The sequence below is a fragment of the Macrosteles quadrilineatus genome, unplaced genomic scaffold (genome assembly GCF_028750875.1).
Source record: "Macrosteles quadrilineatus isolate MER2022 unplaced genomic scaffold, UCM_ALF_1.0 Scaffold_8__2_contigs__length_117827958, whole genome shotgun sequence".
Classification (NCBI taxonomy): Eukaryota; Metazoa; Arthropoda; class Insecta; order Hemiptera; family Cicadellidae; genus Macrosteles; species Macrosteles quadrilineatus.
The window spans coordinates 14,551,055-14,568,501 of NW_026542601.1; the positions used below are offsets into that span (position 1 = coordinate 14,551,055).

Sequence of the window (17,447 nt, forward strand, 5' to 3'; positions counted from 1 at the left end):
GGACTACTCACCTTTACTACTTCCTTCACCGCTTCCTTCGTCGCGGACCATGTTTCCCTCCATTCCCATAGCATTTTAGGATAACAGATACCTTAATCTAATAGCCATTAATAGATCCCACACTCCGGACTACTCGCCTTTACTACTTCCTTCACCACTTTCTACGCCGCGGACCTGCGCCGCTTCCTTCGTCGCGGACCATGTTTCCCTTCCTTCCCATAGCATTTTAGGATAACAGATACCTTAATCTAATCGTCATTAATAGTTCCCACACTCCGGACTACTCGCCTTTACTACTTCCTTCACCACTTCCTACGCCGCGGACCTGTTTCCTTCCTTCCCATAGCATTTTAGGATTGTAGATACCTTAATCTAATCGTCATAAACAGTTACCACACTCCGGACTAATATTTAGGCCTACCACAAAACTAATAACAACAATAAAACGAAATAATCTGCTTGGAATAATTCAGTAAGGCCACCAGAAATTATGCGAATCGGTGTATTGTTAATCAACGCTTAATGGTATTCATCGGACTCCTTTTCTTTTGTACTGTCTTTTGTAAATAGGCCATATGTGCATGCGCAAGCTGAGGTGCCCGTGGGTACAGAACGTCACGTTATGTCTTAAAATGTAAACAAAATGACAATAATGGCGGAATGTTTTCTCATAAGGCCCATGTTAAATTTTCAAAAGTTTGTACTCATATTATGGCGAAAATAGATTTTTCCTGGCTATACCACTGGTCTAGAACTTATTTTTGACACAGAACTTAGTTATTCCGTAAATATAAACGTTTTTGTTAGAGCCGATTCCCAGATCGAGTTGACAAGTATTCAAACTTTACTCGTATTATATATAGGATAACAGTAAAGGCAAAGTTAGAGAGAGTAAATTAAGATTTATTATTAAGATTTTAAATTGATACGTTTGCTGTAATATTAGGCCTACAGTTAAAACATCTGTGAGGGCCACATACAGTTCCTATAGTCTTCGCCACCCTAAATTGAGGCAGCCAAAGGCCGCACTAGATATACGCCGTGCGGCCTTGCGCTGCCTCAACTTAGGGTGGCGAGGACTATAATCATACGTTTTACCGCTTACACTACGGTACTTGGAAGGTTGTAATACCAATACCAAAATACCCATGTCATTATCTAAATCATTGTATAACATCATAGTAGCCACTAGTAAAATCTCTCCCGTGAACATATGTAACAAACCAACCTTGTGTATTGTACACAGTCTAGGAAACCACTTACGGCGGCTGCGTTTTGAGACCTAGATAAAAGCCGCAGCGTATTTTAACCACAGCGCATCTATTATGCGTCTAGGAAACCATAGCATAGTATGCTAGAGTACTTAAACGAAACATTCAGGTGTATCTTTTTAACTTAGTTGGATAACCTGACATCGTGTTTAATGTTGCCTACCCACCCTACGTATACTATATTATCTATATTTACAATACAAAACAAATAATATAGGCTACTAGAGAGCCCATGTAGGCCAAGTAATAACATACGTAAATTAAAACACACAAAAAATGTAGTTTTTAATCAGTTGCACTGTTGAGAAGGATCCCAGTCAGCACACAATGTGAAAAAAACATTTTTTTTACGAGAAAATTGGTGAAAAAAGTGAAAGTGATAATCCACATATTTTTTTCACATAAAAATGATGAAAAAAATGTAAAAATAAAAAAATGTGAAATTGAAAATGAAATTTTAACATTTAATTTTCACATAAAAAATTTTTTTTTGATATATTAAAAAAAAAATCTTATATAAAGATGTTTAAGATTTCAAAGTTGTATGTTAAATTGAGAACCCTTTTTATGATGAATTGGATGTTTATTTTATTTTTTATGTCATTAAAAATGTTGTGTTCATTGCATGAAACATATTTCTATCTTTATCTAGTGAAGTTTGCATATTATTTTTCAAATGAAAATAATTTCGTAAGTCAATGGTATTATGCTCTAAAAAGACTATCAGAATGTATAATTTATTTTCCAAAATCATGTGATTCTCTATTAAAATAAATAAAATTAACGACAGAACGAGGGATAGATGGATGACATTCAAATTGCAGAGCGTTTTCGCGGTTGGAATGGACCAGTAAAAGTCTTTCACTTGACGCATGCGCACGACATCCTTTCTCTGTTCCCTGGACCCTCCTGACGGACGCCGGGCCGACCGCCGAAGCCGACCGAAAGAAAGTCGAACTCGTCACTCGCCATTTTGCCATTTTGTTTTGATGATTGAGCTTTTGACTCTCTTGAGTTTTGCAATTTGCTTGTTTAATATCTGTGTCGTGTTGATAACTAACTTAAGTGATCGTTTTCCATTAGTTTAGTGTCAAATCAGCACTCAGCAGCAATTAAAGCAAGGTAAGACATTTCATTTCAACCTACCTGTCAAGGTTAACTTATCCAGCCATTCGAAAGGTTAAGTTAATCACGTTTAATATAGTTTAAATATAATTGTACCAGTTAAACTTATGCCTATATGACTCTGAACAAAAAGTACCACAACTAAAACTTACTTAACGTAATTAGGCCTAAGTTAAATGGCTAGAGACTGTAGACTTAACTTAATTTATAAGAGAGAATATTTCGTGAGCTGATCAGGTACAGTTTCTTAACTGGGCTATGCTAATATCAATTGAAACAATCCACTAGAATATAAGTTAAAATAATTACATCAACAATAAGGTACGGTAATCAACTTACCTAACTTAAGTAGGCTAAAGTTACATTTTTCATTTCATGAGGCCTTTCGCCAGCTAGGCCTGAGTTAATTAATGCTGACATCATAATACATAGGCTATTGCAAAACTAAAGGTAAAAATCAAACGTGGGGTTTTTAAACATAAGTTATAAAGTAGGTATTCTGCTTACATTTCAGTAAAATTACAAAAATAAATTAGGCTATTATAGCCTAGCCTAAGTTAGCCTATATTAAAAAATGAAATAACTTAGGCCTATGAAGTTAACTTAGCCTTACTTTGTAAATTTGAAATTTAGTAACTTAATGTTACATTTTGAACTGGACCAATTACAGTAGAGTCCCGCAAACTCGGCATAATGTGGACTGAAAGGGTGCCGTCTTTGTGAAATGCCGGGTTATCAGGATCTATGGTTAAAAATATGAACAATACTATTTTTAAGCTTTTAACCGCCTTTTTTATTAATATTTATATTACAAGTCAGTATTAAGTCATCAGATATTGTTCAACAAATCCTTGGTACGAGTTGTGAATGATTTGACTTTAGCTGGCTTGAGTCCATGTTTAACTCGGACTAAAAAAATCACTAATTTTCTGAGCCAGGTGATGACCGAGTTACCCAGACTGCCGGGCTATCGAGAGCCGAGTTTTCGGGACTCTACTGATCATTATTTACTAGGCCAAAGTATCCATTAGGTACTTTAGTCTTCCGTAACTTACCTAACTTAGGCCTATCTGTCGTCAAAAACAACCAAATGAAAATATTGACCGATAAGTAAGTTAAAAGTTAAATAGAAAAGGAAAATAAATTTCATTTCATTTCAGATTATTTCATAACTTAACTTATTCCTATGATAAAATAATCGTTACCTAACGATCGATAACTTGCTGTAAGTTAGGCTATTGAATGAAACAATCGATAAGTAACATTATTTTCATTCGGTTGTTTATGACAACAGATAGCCTAATTTACGGAAGTCTATCCTAACCTAATACCAATTTACATAACTTAACCTTCGTTTTTGTGGTGTCAGATGATGCCATAGGCTAGGCCAAGCTGGCAAAAGGCCCCATGAAATTAAAAATATCGTATATATAGAGATTCAAGAGATTCAAGAGATTTATTATACCATTAAGTAAATAAATACAATAGGTAACGTCAAACTATTCTAAAATAAACAAACCAATGCATATAAATAATTGAATGTTCATCATTACAAACCATGCTGAAATAAAAAATGGTTAATCTTCACAGCAAACAAAACAGCAAAACCATGCAGTTATGGCAAACAAAAGAAAATGAAAATTGTGACACATACCTGAGTGTAAAAGTAAAATTACAAACTAAAAACAATGGCCAGCCTTCAGAGCATCAAAAAATTCTATAGTTTCATAAAAAGGATTCGTTTCAAGCCAATCTTTTACAATTTTTGTGAATTTTAATTATATACTTAAGTTAAGTAAATAGACCTAGGTAAGTTAAATAGTGATGTGTTTTATTTTAAATTGTGGGTTATTCAACTCAATATTACTGAGCTGGTGACTTGAATATTGGGTTGAATATTAGAATATCATGAATGGCAGAGGATACGTGTACAGTAGGCCCTAACCGGACGTGGATTAAGCGTCTGGCAGTCATAATTACTGTCATAACCTAACCTAACTAACAAAACTTACTGATAAATTAAAGAATTGAATGAAGGTTAAATTCTGTTCATAAAATAAAATTTTAAATGCCTAAAATGCTTACAAAAGATGTAAAGTTAAGAAGAAATGGAATTTTAAGCAAAATCTTAGACAAAAAGTTAGTGTCATCAATGAGATTGGATCTAGATAAGTTTACCTCACCTCTTGTACATCAGCCGAGTAAGTTACTCTATCCACTACACCACGATCACAGTTGGCTGTACTTTGTATCGTTGTGGTTACTTATAATGGTGTTCCGGGCCCCCACAACCCATTGACGTCATTGCCGGACGCCTAATCCATCCACGTTCGGTTAACCAGACGCTTAACTTATCCTCTGCGATCAAGAATATCAAGAAGAGCTTTCTTGAAGACTAGTTCAACTTAAGTAGGCTAGGTAATCCAACTTAACTTACTAGCCTAAAGCATTTTTGTGAAGGACACTTTAGTTAGAATCACAAACTTTATGGAATGATTGGAGGATTGTATGCTAACTTAACTTAGGCCTAATTAGTTCCAGATTTTAACTGTTTAAGGCCTATAAAATTCATGAATAACTTAGATTTGGTTAATTTACTCATCTATTTGTTTATTTTATTTATCCCAACGGTTTCTCCATTTAATACAGTTTGGTACTAAATTAGCCTAAGTTAATTTATCAAAAATTAACAAGATGGCGGAGATTGCAATGATAATAAATACAAGCTAACCATAAAGAACTGGTCTGGTATGATTTATTTACATTTCTATCAATGTTTAATAAATAACTTTTAAATGTAATCATCAAATTGAGCAGGCTTAAGTTTAAAACTTAATGATCTATTTAAGTTTGTATTGATGTTTAATATATTAAATTGAGTTAGGTAGCCTATCAGCAGGGCCTACTTATCTGACCAAAAACAATAATAATAGGTAGGCTATGTTTTAACTTATAAGTTAAGTTAAACGTTTAAAAGGCTTATTCTTACTAATATCATATGGTGACATTTAATTCAATGTGATATTTATATTGCACCGTAACCTAATAAAAATCTATACCTATTCGATAGTAACTTATCTATATTTGATTCGTTTAGGCCCCTACATATTACAGGCTTTCTGCGGAACTGTACCCAAGGTTGGGGAGTAGGTTAAAAATAGCAGGGTAATTGACACCATTAAATTTAGATCTGAAAACACAAGTAAGTTAGGCCTAAGTTAATACCTACCAACCTGAATTATTGCTCTAAACGTATTTCCATTTGTTATCAAAGATATGATTGATGTATGAAATGATATGATATTTATTCATCTACAGACATTAAATTCATGAGACACAGTCAAATTATATTTGACTCCATGCACATAGACAGTACACTCACTGTGGTTAGCGTAAGGTACATGACAACAGTAAGTTATATGAACTTCTGTTGTGTTTTGGTTCTTGGGGGTCAGACTAATCTAACTGAACTTCCCTCACTTCATTCCTACCACCGAACCTCATACCTACCTTTTTTTTTAGGGGTTTTCACGTTGATAGGCAATAGACTAGGTGTGAACACCATGAGTTCTAGCAAACGGCCAAAACTTACACGGCAGTTTTATAGGAGGGTACAAAGAGGAAGGGAACGTGATTTAAATTTACTAAATGGACAAAATGACCCTGATATATCCCTCGGTGAAAGTAGCCAGCAGGCACCTGCCCAGGAGCCGACAGCTTCCTCTCCAACTCCAAGTACCGCTGAAGAAAGTCCTGAACGAGAGAGATGTTTGTCAGATGATTCCCACTCCTCAGCTAGCCTGCAAGAAGTACCAGAAGAAAGGCAAAATCCCCAATTATTTCCTAATGCAGATTCGGATATGGATCTTTCCACAGAGCCTTGGACCCTAGAGACTTTTAAAAAAGATTTTGCAAACTGGGCTGTTACAGAAAATATTGCACTCTCTAAGGTTTCTTCAATGGCAAAAATCCTAAGAAAACATAAAGATTTCAAAAGTCTTCCAGTTGACGCTCGGACTATTTTAAAGACCCCCAGAAATATACAGATTGAGGAACTTTGTGGGGGTAATTTTGTGTACTTAGGTGTTAGAGAAAATATAAGAGAAATACTCTTGAAAGAAAAAGATGTGCCCATAAAAGTTGATTTGCTTGTAGGTGCAGATGGGTTGCCGATTTCAAAAAGTTCGGGGAGCCAGCTATGGCCTCAGTTAGGGAAAATCCGGTCATTGCCCCATTCTCCTGTTTTTGTCATTAGCATTTACCATGGAAATCAAAAGCCGAACAATTGCAATGAGTATTTGAGTTACCTTGTTGATGAATTACAATTCTGCATTGAAAATGGGATAGAAGTAAATGGAAAAACAGTCAAACTGTCACATGTAGCTTTTGTGTGTGATGCCCCGGCAAAGGCATTCATTCTGCAAACTAAAGGCCACGCTGGATATTTTTCCTGCACAAGGTGCACAGATGAGGGAAAATATCTCCAAGGAAGAACGTGTTTTTCAACCGAAAGTGGGCCTAGAAGAACTCATGATAATTTTGTAATTCAAGCCCAAGAAGAACATCACATAGGTGAAAGCATCATCATCAATATACCTGGGTTTGATGTTGTGCGAGACATGCCATTAGATTATATGCATCTCGTTTGTTTGGGCGTTGTGAAGAAACTGTTAACTCTATGGATTAAAGGAAATTTAACCTACAGGCTCTCCAGCAATCAGGTTTCAAAAATAAACCAAACACTTAAATCTTTCCGCTGTTCTATACCTTGTGAATTTGTAAGAAAACCCCGGGGGCTTGACGAACTAGCCAGGTGGAAAGCCACTGAGCTCAGATTTTTTTTGCTGTACGCTGGTCCGGTTGTTTTATCAAAACATAAAGACATATTTAAAGCAGAGATCAATGAACACTTCATGTGTCTAAGTTCCGCCATGAACTTGATCTTAAATCCTGACTCATGCAATGAGTATCAAGAGTTTGCAAAGGATTTGTTGGCAGTTTTTGTTGACAATTTCAAGAAACTTTATGGGCAACATTTGGTGTCGCACAATGTTCATGGCCTCCTCCACATTACAGACGACATCTCTACATTTGGAGCGCTAGACGAGTGTAGCGCTTTCCAATTTGAAAACCACATGCAAGTGCTTAAGTCCCTCATGAGGAAACACCACCTCCCATTGCAACAAATATGCAAGCGACTTAAGGAAAAATCCCAAAGTGCCTTGACAACCAAACCGATTCCAAAGCATCCCTTAACACACTGTCACAAATCTGGCCCATTAACAGACCAATGTACTAGCCCACAATACAAAACTCTACAAACAGAAAATTTCAAAATTAGTTGCAACAATAAGGACTGCTTCTGCATGTTAAAAACCCAGGAAATAATTAGAATTCAAAATTTTGCCTTTTCACCCCAACAAAATTCTGTTGTAGTAATTGGTGAGATTTATCAAAAAGTAAAACATATGTTCAAAAATCCCTTCAAATCATCAAACATAAATATATTTTTAATTGAAAGAAAAGAAATGGAGTTAAAAGTTTGGCCAATAGAAGAAATTCAAAGAAAAATGGTGGTTCTTCCTTTTAAAAGAAATCTGTTGGCTGCCTTGCCGTTAATCCACACATAAACCTATTGCTGATGCATTGAAGACGCCAAAAAAAGGGGGTACTGGTAAGTAACTTGTAGGTGGTGTCCCCATCTCAATGATTGATAAATGTAACACGAAATGTTAAAATTGATCAAATTTCACAGATAGCTAAGAAATTAATCCAGTTTTCATCATGGTAACATACTGTCGTGACAACGTACTGCATCAACCACTTAAGAATCTTGATTTAAGAAATTGTTCGTGATTATAGAACGATTATGCTAGTTATTATTTTTTATCTGAAATTAATAAATTAAATTAGGCCTAATTTTAGGGGATACTTTACATTCTCCCACTTTTATATAGTGACCTTAATGATGGTATTGACTTTTAGCTGTACACAAAGAAATTCTAACTTTTCACAATTTCTAATGTTTCAGAAAATGTGGGTGGTTGCCTGTTTTCTTCAAGAAAACAACACAATTGAAGTGGTGCCCCAGTGTTGGGTAAAGGACGACAAATGCTTTTGGCCTATAGTGGCCAGAGATAAGCTTAAGCGATTTATTGAGGGGCAGGTCAGGCCAGATGAGGATGGGGAATGGCAGCTGTACGATGTCAGGATTATTGGAAAACCATATGGTAAGAATTACTGTTTTAACACTAGACATTAGTGTAATGTGGGGACACAAGTCCCTTAAAAGCTCAAATGTAAAACAAACAATTGATATATTTAAACAAAATCAAATGGTCTTCTTCACAAAAGCTCTAAAAAACTGAAGTTACCGGTAATCATTTTTAGATGATGAAGTGAAAGCAGGTTTTATCTCGAGCAGGATTGAACTGGATCGAGTTAGGTATCGTTTTATTTGACAGATTCGGAGCTTTATCCGGAGGTCTGTCTCTAAGCGCTATTCATTTTAGTTCCGAAAATATTGTAGCAGACAGCTGACGTGTGTATTTGTAAACAGCTTGGTTAACCTCGGACCGATGACTGATGTGTTTTATTACGTTTATCATTGTTTAAGTGTTAAAAATCAAAAGTAGTGATATAGGTACGTGGTGCATTATAAGAAGATTTAAGTGATTTTGAAAGGCTGATGATCCTGAAGAAGTAGGTAGTGATATTGATGTAAATTATCAGCCAGATACCTAGCTATGGCTAGGCTATGCATTCTTAGCTAAACGCTATGTACTGAAATCTGTTTTTTGCCCATAACTTATTTATTTGCAAATCTACTTCCTTATATTATTATATATTTGTAATCCTCATAAAATTTAGAACAAAGTGGCTATTTTCAAATATTTATAGGCCTATAATTTATACAATTTCATTTTAGCGTTAACTTATTTTTTTGAAAATTTTCCAAAATAGCCTATTTTTTTAGCTAAAAAATTTTTTTGAAACAAATGTTCCTTATGTTCTATGTATAATATTGAAGCCCATGATTTTCCAAACAAAATGGTACCGTATATAGAACAGTATAATTAACATTGTTTTCAAGCTTCTCAGATCCGTTTTAATAAAACCTTGCATATGAACAAAAAATAGGCAGACATTAAGGCCAAAACAAGGGACACTCGGAGGGTTAAGAGCCAGCCTTTTAGAAGTTGTCATTACATAGATCTGCATAGATCTATCTACTACATAGATCTATGTTGTATCCTTTACTATAAAGCGTAACTATGCTGCCGGCTAGGCGGGAATAATTTTCAACTGATCTAACCACACCCACTTAATTTAGCCTATTTTTCAGACAATGTACAGAAGGCTCGACAGAGGGCCAATGTTGCCCTCACAAGGTCAGATATAGACACTGACGACAACTTAAAAAGAAAAGCAAAGCCAAACAAGAAGTATTTTAACTTATCACCTTCCTCATCTGAGTCTTCCCTCAATTCGAGTGTATCTCATGACGATGAACCCTCATCAAAGAAAGCCAAAAAATGTCTTTGGGCTCAAACTGAGAAGACGTCAAAAAAAAACACGAGCCCGTTGAAGAGACCTAAACCATTTCCTCATACAAGCATGCATGCAAGAAAATCTCCAAAGAAACCCCACATTGAATCAAAAATTGAAGAGAATAGGAGAAATAATATTGAATCACCAGCTTCCTCCAAAACTGATTCCAATTCCGGCAAAAAGGCAGAAGAATGTAAGTCAAAAATTAAGATATTTTAAGAGTTAAATGAGGTTAAAAGCAACCAGATTAAAAGCATGATGTTAAATGCAACCTTCTAACTATAGATGATGTAAAACAGAAGATTAAGTTTTCTGGTGCTTAATAATATTTGAATTACTGCTATTAAGGTTGTAATTCCACTTAGGCCTATGTACAAATATGCTTGTATATCTCTATCTCTAAAACTATGTTCATCTTATTTATAATTTAATCTTCTATATTGTCTGGTTTAATTTATTGACGTATTTCCCATTGGCCAGAACTAGAATATTTAATTATCATAGCCTTTTTTCATGCAAGAACAGTGGTTTTGTTTTTCTTGAAAAATAAGCATATCCAATCAAAAGGGTAGCCTCATAATTTCTTTAGCTCAAAGTACAAACTATGACCATTAATGATGCGTTTTTCTAACAGTCAATCAATTTGCTGAATATTGATTATTCTGGATCCAAACACAAACATGCAGATTCCTTGTACTTAAAACTTAATTGTTTTGTTAATATGGCTGAATCAAAACCTCCAAATCTGAATGGTTTTTATTTTAAAAATTATTAATTAAACCTCTTGTTTTTTTTTCAGCATTTGAAACTATATGCATAAGAAATCAAAATTTCATCAAAGAGATGCTATTGACTATTAGGGGAGACCTAAGCAAACTCCAAGAAAAAATTGCAAATATTGAACAAGCTAGATTGATTACAGAAGTCCAGCTGACACAAAAAGTGTCAGAATTTGTTAATCACTTGCCCTGTAAAACTCTTGAAGAGTTAAATGAACTTGAAGATAACCTGGCTGACAAAAAAAAAGAAACTGAAATGGTAAGTATTTCAAATTCTTTTTCAATGTTTAACTTAAACTTGATTAGCTCTCTCGTTAGATTTTGATTATTTTGCTGGAAAGAATTACTAATTTCTGTATACCTTATCGGTTCCAACAATCTTCTAATAACACATTAATTACTACTCTTTGTTGTTAAGTAATTAAGCTTTTATATATTTGGATTAAAAGTAAAAACAAATATTTATTGATTTAATATTTATTGAACAAATTATTCATGAAATGAAAAACAAACATAACTGTAAACAATCCTACTTTGACAGTTCTCATTGTGAATCACAGTTTTTTGTTGCTGCTTAGTTCAAATTAGCTGTTTTCATAAATGCAAAAAAAAATATAGTGCTGCACCCTGTTGGTAAATCTTATAACTTTTTAGTACTTTTCCATATCATAGAACCAACTTTTTTAGTTGAAACAGCTGAGTAAATTCTTTAATTCCCTTTAAATATGAACTAGTGTCCCTGTTGCTCGAATTCCAGCAATTGCTAAGTATTACAGGCGTTATTTTAAAACAAATTTCAACCAAGTCAGCAAATATTTGTAGCAAACTGTGGTACTTTCCTGTTAAAGGGAACATTCATTATTATCGATGATTTTTTCTCGATATATCGATATTTTTATTTTCCGATCCATTACAAATTGACAACAACTAACTGATCTTGTTTCTAAGCTAACCTATAACCAACCAAACTTGCTGGACCATTTAAAAATTCCGTTTGGGCTTGATAATAGAAAAGGCAAGTTAAACACGGAATTTTTAAATGTTACAGCGAGTTTGGTTAGTTATGTTAGGTTATTTTTTTAGAACAGTTTCATTTCATTATTGTTTGTTGATACTGAACAATATTTATCGCGTAGTTGTCAGCTGATATGTTTCAATTTGTTAATATCGATATATCGAGAAAAAATCATCGATAATAATGAATGTTCCCTTTAACAGGAAAGTACCCAAACTGTTAAATTAGCAAACTTATTGACTGTTTACAATTAACATATGCTCTTCTTCTCACTTTTGATTTCTGACAACAGCTGGAGTTTTATAACAATTTTTGTTTCCAATGTTAAGCTTATGGAGAAATACGAAACTTTAAAGGGCTGCAGGGCCTCACTCTCTCATTACTTCCCTAAAAAGAAAGTTTCCTGCACAACTTCAGGTTACGCTCTTTCCAATGACACCAAAAACATGACAATCGGTTCAGTAGTTTCGGAGGAGTAATTGTCACAAATAATCTGCTTGCGTATTAAATAAGTAATATATATAGATACTCATAAGGTTAACATGGGGAATTACAGAGCCACTGGGGCGGAGCCCGAAAGGATTTTTGAGATAAGAATATGCCTATATGATAATCAGGAATGTAAGCTATCATAATGACAAATTTCAGCTCAATCTATCCACTATGGTTTAAGCGTTATTGAACTTCAAACACACAAACAAACAAACAAACTTTCACATTTATAATATTAGTAAGATCATGCCTTTATTTTTGTTTTTTTCTACAGATAAACTATCTGGTAAGAGTTGGAGGAGCAAACGCTGCTGACTGCTGCAGGAGAGCCCTTCGCGCCTCCATTACAGATGAGGTAGCCTGCTTATATAGTTGGGCTGGCCAAAAAGGAAAAAGGGTCTTTTCAAGACTCAAATTGAGAATGGCAATATCAAGTATGTTTCTATCAATCTATCATGTACATAGACATTTTTCCAGAAACAAAATTTTATAAAATTTATTATTAATAATATTTAGTTCTTATTTTTTTACATTTTTTTCTTATTACAATTTGCTCTCCAACCCTAGTTGGGCTTCAGAAGTTGAACCTGTGATTAACCTCCTGATTAAGCTCCTAAACCAAAGTTTAAATTGATCTTTTGCTAGCAAGGCATTATCATTTTAGTTTCATTTGTGACTGCTGGTACAGCTTAAATGTTTTAGATACAGTAATTAGCATAGTAATAAATATATAGGCCTATACTTAGCCACAGCTTCGTGTTGATAGAATATTTTGTTAAACTTGCAAAATTCTACTGATATACTCTCAGTATAAAGTGAAATAACAAACTGTTTTACGATGGAAATTGATTCCTGGTATCTGAGGTAGTCTTGGTCGAGAATAAATAGAGACAGATATGCATCCTATAATCAGGATTTTTACTTCATTATGTTGCTAATTTATTAAGAAACCTTAGGTCTACTTTAAAAAAATTTAAACTTACAAATTTTAAATTTTTGAAATGTCATCATACACAATTTTGTTTCTCTCATTACCGCACATCAACAAAGTGCACATATCTCTATAGTAAATAGTTAATGGGTTTTTTTTCACCGAGTTTGTGTTGATTAAAACTTTTTTTTAGAAGCTGTCATTGCTTCCTTTCCGGAAGCAACGGAAAAGGTTGTAGAGGGCGGCATCAAAGATTGGCTCCGACCATCCACAAATCGCCTCCTGAGTAAACAAAAAAGGTATTTTTTTTAAGATTAATCATTTTTCATACAGTTTGGATTAAGCTCGCAATTGTTTATTTGCTGTTAAACATTTTTCTTATCAACCGTTGTATGATTGAATCAGGGCATAGGCCTAGATGATGTTTTAACATGTTGAGTGTGGCCTACTCATTGCAGGACTGGCGCGCGCGGCTGACGTTAAACCACCTAGCATTCGTAACTCTAAAGTATTGTCCAGTGTGAGCTCAGCCTTGCACAGGGAACATTTTCAGTTCCGACCATTTCATCAGTGGGTACCAAATTTATTGCAGCGTAGGGTTTTGCCTTGGGTTTAGAGAAATTGAATAGAATAATGATAATTACTGTATACTGTAGTGTGGAAGGATGCCAACCTATATTGCTTGACGCCTTTATGGCGTTTTCCGGGGTTTCCCCCCCTGCTTTTTCCCTTCATTTGGCAATACTGAGGGCCTGCTAGCAGTTTTTTTTAGTGCTGCTATCTGTTGGGTTCTTGTTAAACTACATCCATATTGACAGTACATGCAATAATATGCCTGTTATTTGGGTGTAACTAAATTTAAGCGTTTTTGCGCACTCAACCATGCAGCACATAGCCACCGGCCAAGGCCAGCCATCACGTAACCACACCTACCGTGTTAAAATTTAATACATCATTGTTTCTTTCTATGTTGCTAAGGGCTTCAGGCCAAATCAGATCGGTTCAAAATCGGGTTGTTTTGGAAACGGTTGATTTTTATAATTGGCCTATAATGTCGATTTTCGAACCAAGCAGAGCCTGGACTACAAGCTTGAGAGATCAAGCACAAAGTCAGTAAATCAAGCTCGAGCCGATTTTCTCAGTATTCAATACAATAATGCACAATTAAAAGTAAAAGGCTTTTATATCCGTGTGGATCACGCTCATGCCTACGCTTTTGCCGTGGTCGCGGATGTCGACGAGAACATTTCCCCGCGGGTGACAATGACAATGTCTCCTCGGCCGCAGATGTTCAATATTTTACCACGATTGCGGAAGACAATAATGGCGTTTCTTTTTTAGTGAGAGATATATCTAGGATTTAGTCGCGATTACGGAAAAATGATTTACCCATCACCACCGACGGGTCGCGGGGAGATATTAGGCCGTGAACGCGGGAGACGATGATGCTGCCATCTATGTCATAGGTTTGGTTGCATTTGCAATCACGGTAAACTATGATAATGTTTCTTCCATGACTTATGACTACGGGAAGTATTTACGATTTTGCAGCTATCATGGAAGACGATAATGACGCCTCGGGAGATGCCTTGTCAAGTTTATTGCAAAATTCCAAGTTTAGGCGGTAATACATGGGAAAATGTTCTTAAAGATCATTGGTAGAGGGGGGCCCGGCGAACAAACTTGCGGGGGGGGGGGGGCCGCGGGTTCTTATCGCCACCACTGTGTTATTTGCATTCTATTATTACTATTATTTACTTTGTGTGCTTAAATACGGTTATCACATACCTTTTCCTACATGCTAGCATAGAAGTACTGTATGTATCAGTTAGAATTTAGGCTATGTAATGAGAGTGTATGAATATTTATTATTTTAGATTTTTTCTGTTTGAAGGAAACCAGTTGAGGGAGGCCAGGAGGTTGGGGATGCGGCGTAATCACCAGTGTGGAAAGTTGAACAATCTTGAGGGGGGAGGGGGATTCTCATCTGAGGCAATGTGAAATGTCATTAATAAATAGATTTCCTTGAAATGTAAAGTATTTTAATTGTTTTTAATCCTACAAACTTATTCGTTTGGGTGTAAACAAATATTATACATATATATTAAAAATATGTTTGTTTGAATCAGTTGTACTGTGAAGCAGTTGATTTTAAGTGTAAAGAAACATTTTGTTTTACGTAAAAGACAAAAATATGCTGTTATTTTTACATAAAGATTCTTAAAAGGTCAAAATATAAGTAGTTAAAAATGTGACATTTATGTAAAAAATAGAGGTTTTAAATGTAAAAAAAAGTGGTACAAAAACTTTATTTTCACGTGAAAAAAACACAAATATGCTGTTATTTTTACGTAAAAATGCTCAAAGAGGTAAATATAGAATGAGTTAAAAATGTGATATTTACATGAAAAATGTAAAAAGAGTTGGTTTTAAATGTAAAAAATTTGTAAAAACAATATATTTTAACGTGAAAAAAACACAAATATGCTGTTATTTTTACGTAAAAATGCTCAAAGAGGTAAATATACAATGAGCTAAAAATGTGATATTTACATGAAAAATGTGAAATATGTAAAAATAAAGTGCAATTAAAACGTTATTTTCACGCCTTTTTTTCACGATATATTCACGTGATAAGTTGTGTCATCTGCACCGTAAAATGATGAAAAAAAAACGTAAAATTAATAATTGTGCACGTGAAATTCACGTTACGAATGTACAAGGGAAACGTGATTAATACGAGAATTTTTCGTTTGTGTGCTATCTGGGAATATAAAAAAACTAATTTCATAAACTTGTGATACAAAACATTTAAATCTATAGCACAATAAATCTTTCAAAACTATATTAAGTTAGACCGAAAAACAGGAGATACATTTTTTTAGTAGGTTTATCCAAATACAGTGGAACCTTTATAGACCCTCGATAACAAGTCGCCCTTGATAACAAGTGTCATTGTCAAATCCCCTCAAAATTATTTTACCCCTAATCACATGTTATTACAAACCTCGATAAGAAGTCAACCTTAATAACAAGTCTTATTTACAATCCCCATGAGAGTCTTGTTATCAAGGTTCTAGGCCTACTGTATATTATTTTTCCAACCAAGCGGTAACACAGAAAAGTTTTTAATTACTTTTAGTATTCTGCCATTGTGCCTTAGGTCTGTCTAGCCTTCCAAGCCATTTATACGATAAAATTTTTTAACTATCATAATTTAATAACAGTAGAAGTAGGTTTAGGTTCACTATTTCTCTGACGAGGTGATGTCTTGATAAAAAACAAAACCCCATTCTTATTTAAAAACTTTATGTTTTATTTAAAAAAAATTGCTAAATCATTAAATAAAAGGTAGGCCTACTAGCAAAGCTTCAAGTTACTGTAAAAGGTGTTATAGACTATCCTAATTATTCATGAAATGATAACAATAACATATTTAGGGGTGAATATAAATTAATTTAAATCGATTTCATAAATACCCAAAATACCCGGGTATTTATGGATTTTGGGTATTTACCCGGGTAAATACCCAGGGTATTTACCCTGAGTTTTAAATACCCGGGTATTTTACATCACTAACTGCAACTCTTGTCTTCTGCTGCACCGATCGATGTATCAACATCAACAAAACATCAAGCCAAGCCTAAAAAAAGTAAAGTTGATGACGTCATAACGGTGTCGGCTGCCTGACTAAAGTGCTGCCCGTGGAACAAATTTGAACTAATTAATGACGTCATCGTCCTACTACGAGTCCTCCCCTCATTGCGACCGAAAAAGAAGACGACAGACGACACGACAAGACAGAAGACTACAAGCAAACAGCTGTTTAACCTTTTGTAGGTACGGCAAATCTTATTACCCATGTAACTTTCTTAAATTTTGAATGATGAAGGTCCTCGATGAAAATTATTAATGCTGTTGACGTATTTTAAAAATGTGTGAAATTTTATAGAAATAACTTATTCCCTATATGGGAAATTCGCTAGAAACTTAAAAAAATATATTGTTAAGTATGCAACTACAGGTAATGACTTTTAACGACTTATTGCTATTATTAACCTGTTTAGTTATAGTGTTCAAATACACTGTAAAGTTCTTCTTAAAATGTATCTTTATATTAATAAACTAACTTCAAAACAAACTTCAAACAATTTTTTATACTTCAGGAAAACATTTCACCTTGATTTCATACCCTACAACCTTTTTAAACAAATATGTGAGACCGTTACTACAGAGGGGAGGTGGTTTTGTGAGCTGATTTTAAAGATGCACTATTATTAATT

The 17,447-nt window shown here is 34.5% G+C and overlaps 1 protein-coding gene across 1 annotated transcript; it reads left to right on the plus strand.

Annotated features, from left to right (window-relative positions):
• The first annotated feature begins 2,176 nt into the window (after nucleotides 1-2,176).
• LOC129001720 (uncharacterized) lies at nucleotides 2,177-15,186 on the plus strand. The gene is made up of 7 exons (XM_054429117.1): nucleotides 2,177-2,393; nucleotides 8,428-8,626; nucleotides 9,742-10,140; nucleotides 10,747-10,985; nucleotides 12,508-12,667; nucleotides 13,358-13,463; nucleotides 15,059-15,186. Exons 2-7 carry the CDS (start codon nucleotides 8,431-8,433, stop codon nucleotides 15,099-15,101), a joined length of 1,143 nt encoding a protein of 380 aa, XP_054285092.1. The 5' UTR covers nucleotides 2,177-2,393; nucleotides 8,428-8,430; the 3' UTR covers nucleotides 15,102-15,186.
• The last annotated feature ends 2,261 nt before the right edge of the window (nucleotides 15,187-17,447 follow it).

Bases quoted from the DNA above. Each gene is read 5' to 3' on its own strand.
- LOC129001720 (XM_054429117.1), top strand. From the start codon at position 8,431: ATGTGGGTGGTTGCCTGTTTTCTTCAAGAAAACAACACAATTGAAGTG. The intron at 8,627-9,741 runs GTAAGAATTACT...CCTATTTTTCAG, and splicing joins GATTATTGGAAAACCATATG to ACAATGTACAGAAGGCTCGA. The intron at 10,141-10,746 runs GTAAGTCAAAAA...TTTTTTTTTCAG, and splicing joins CGGCAAAAAGGCAGAAGAAT to CATTTGAAACTATATGCATA.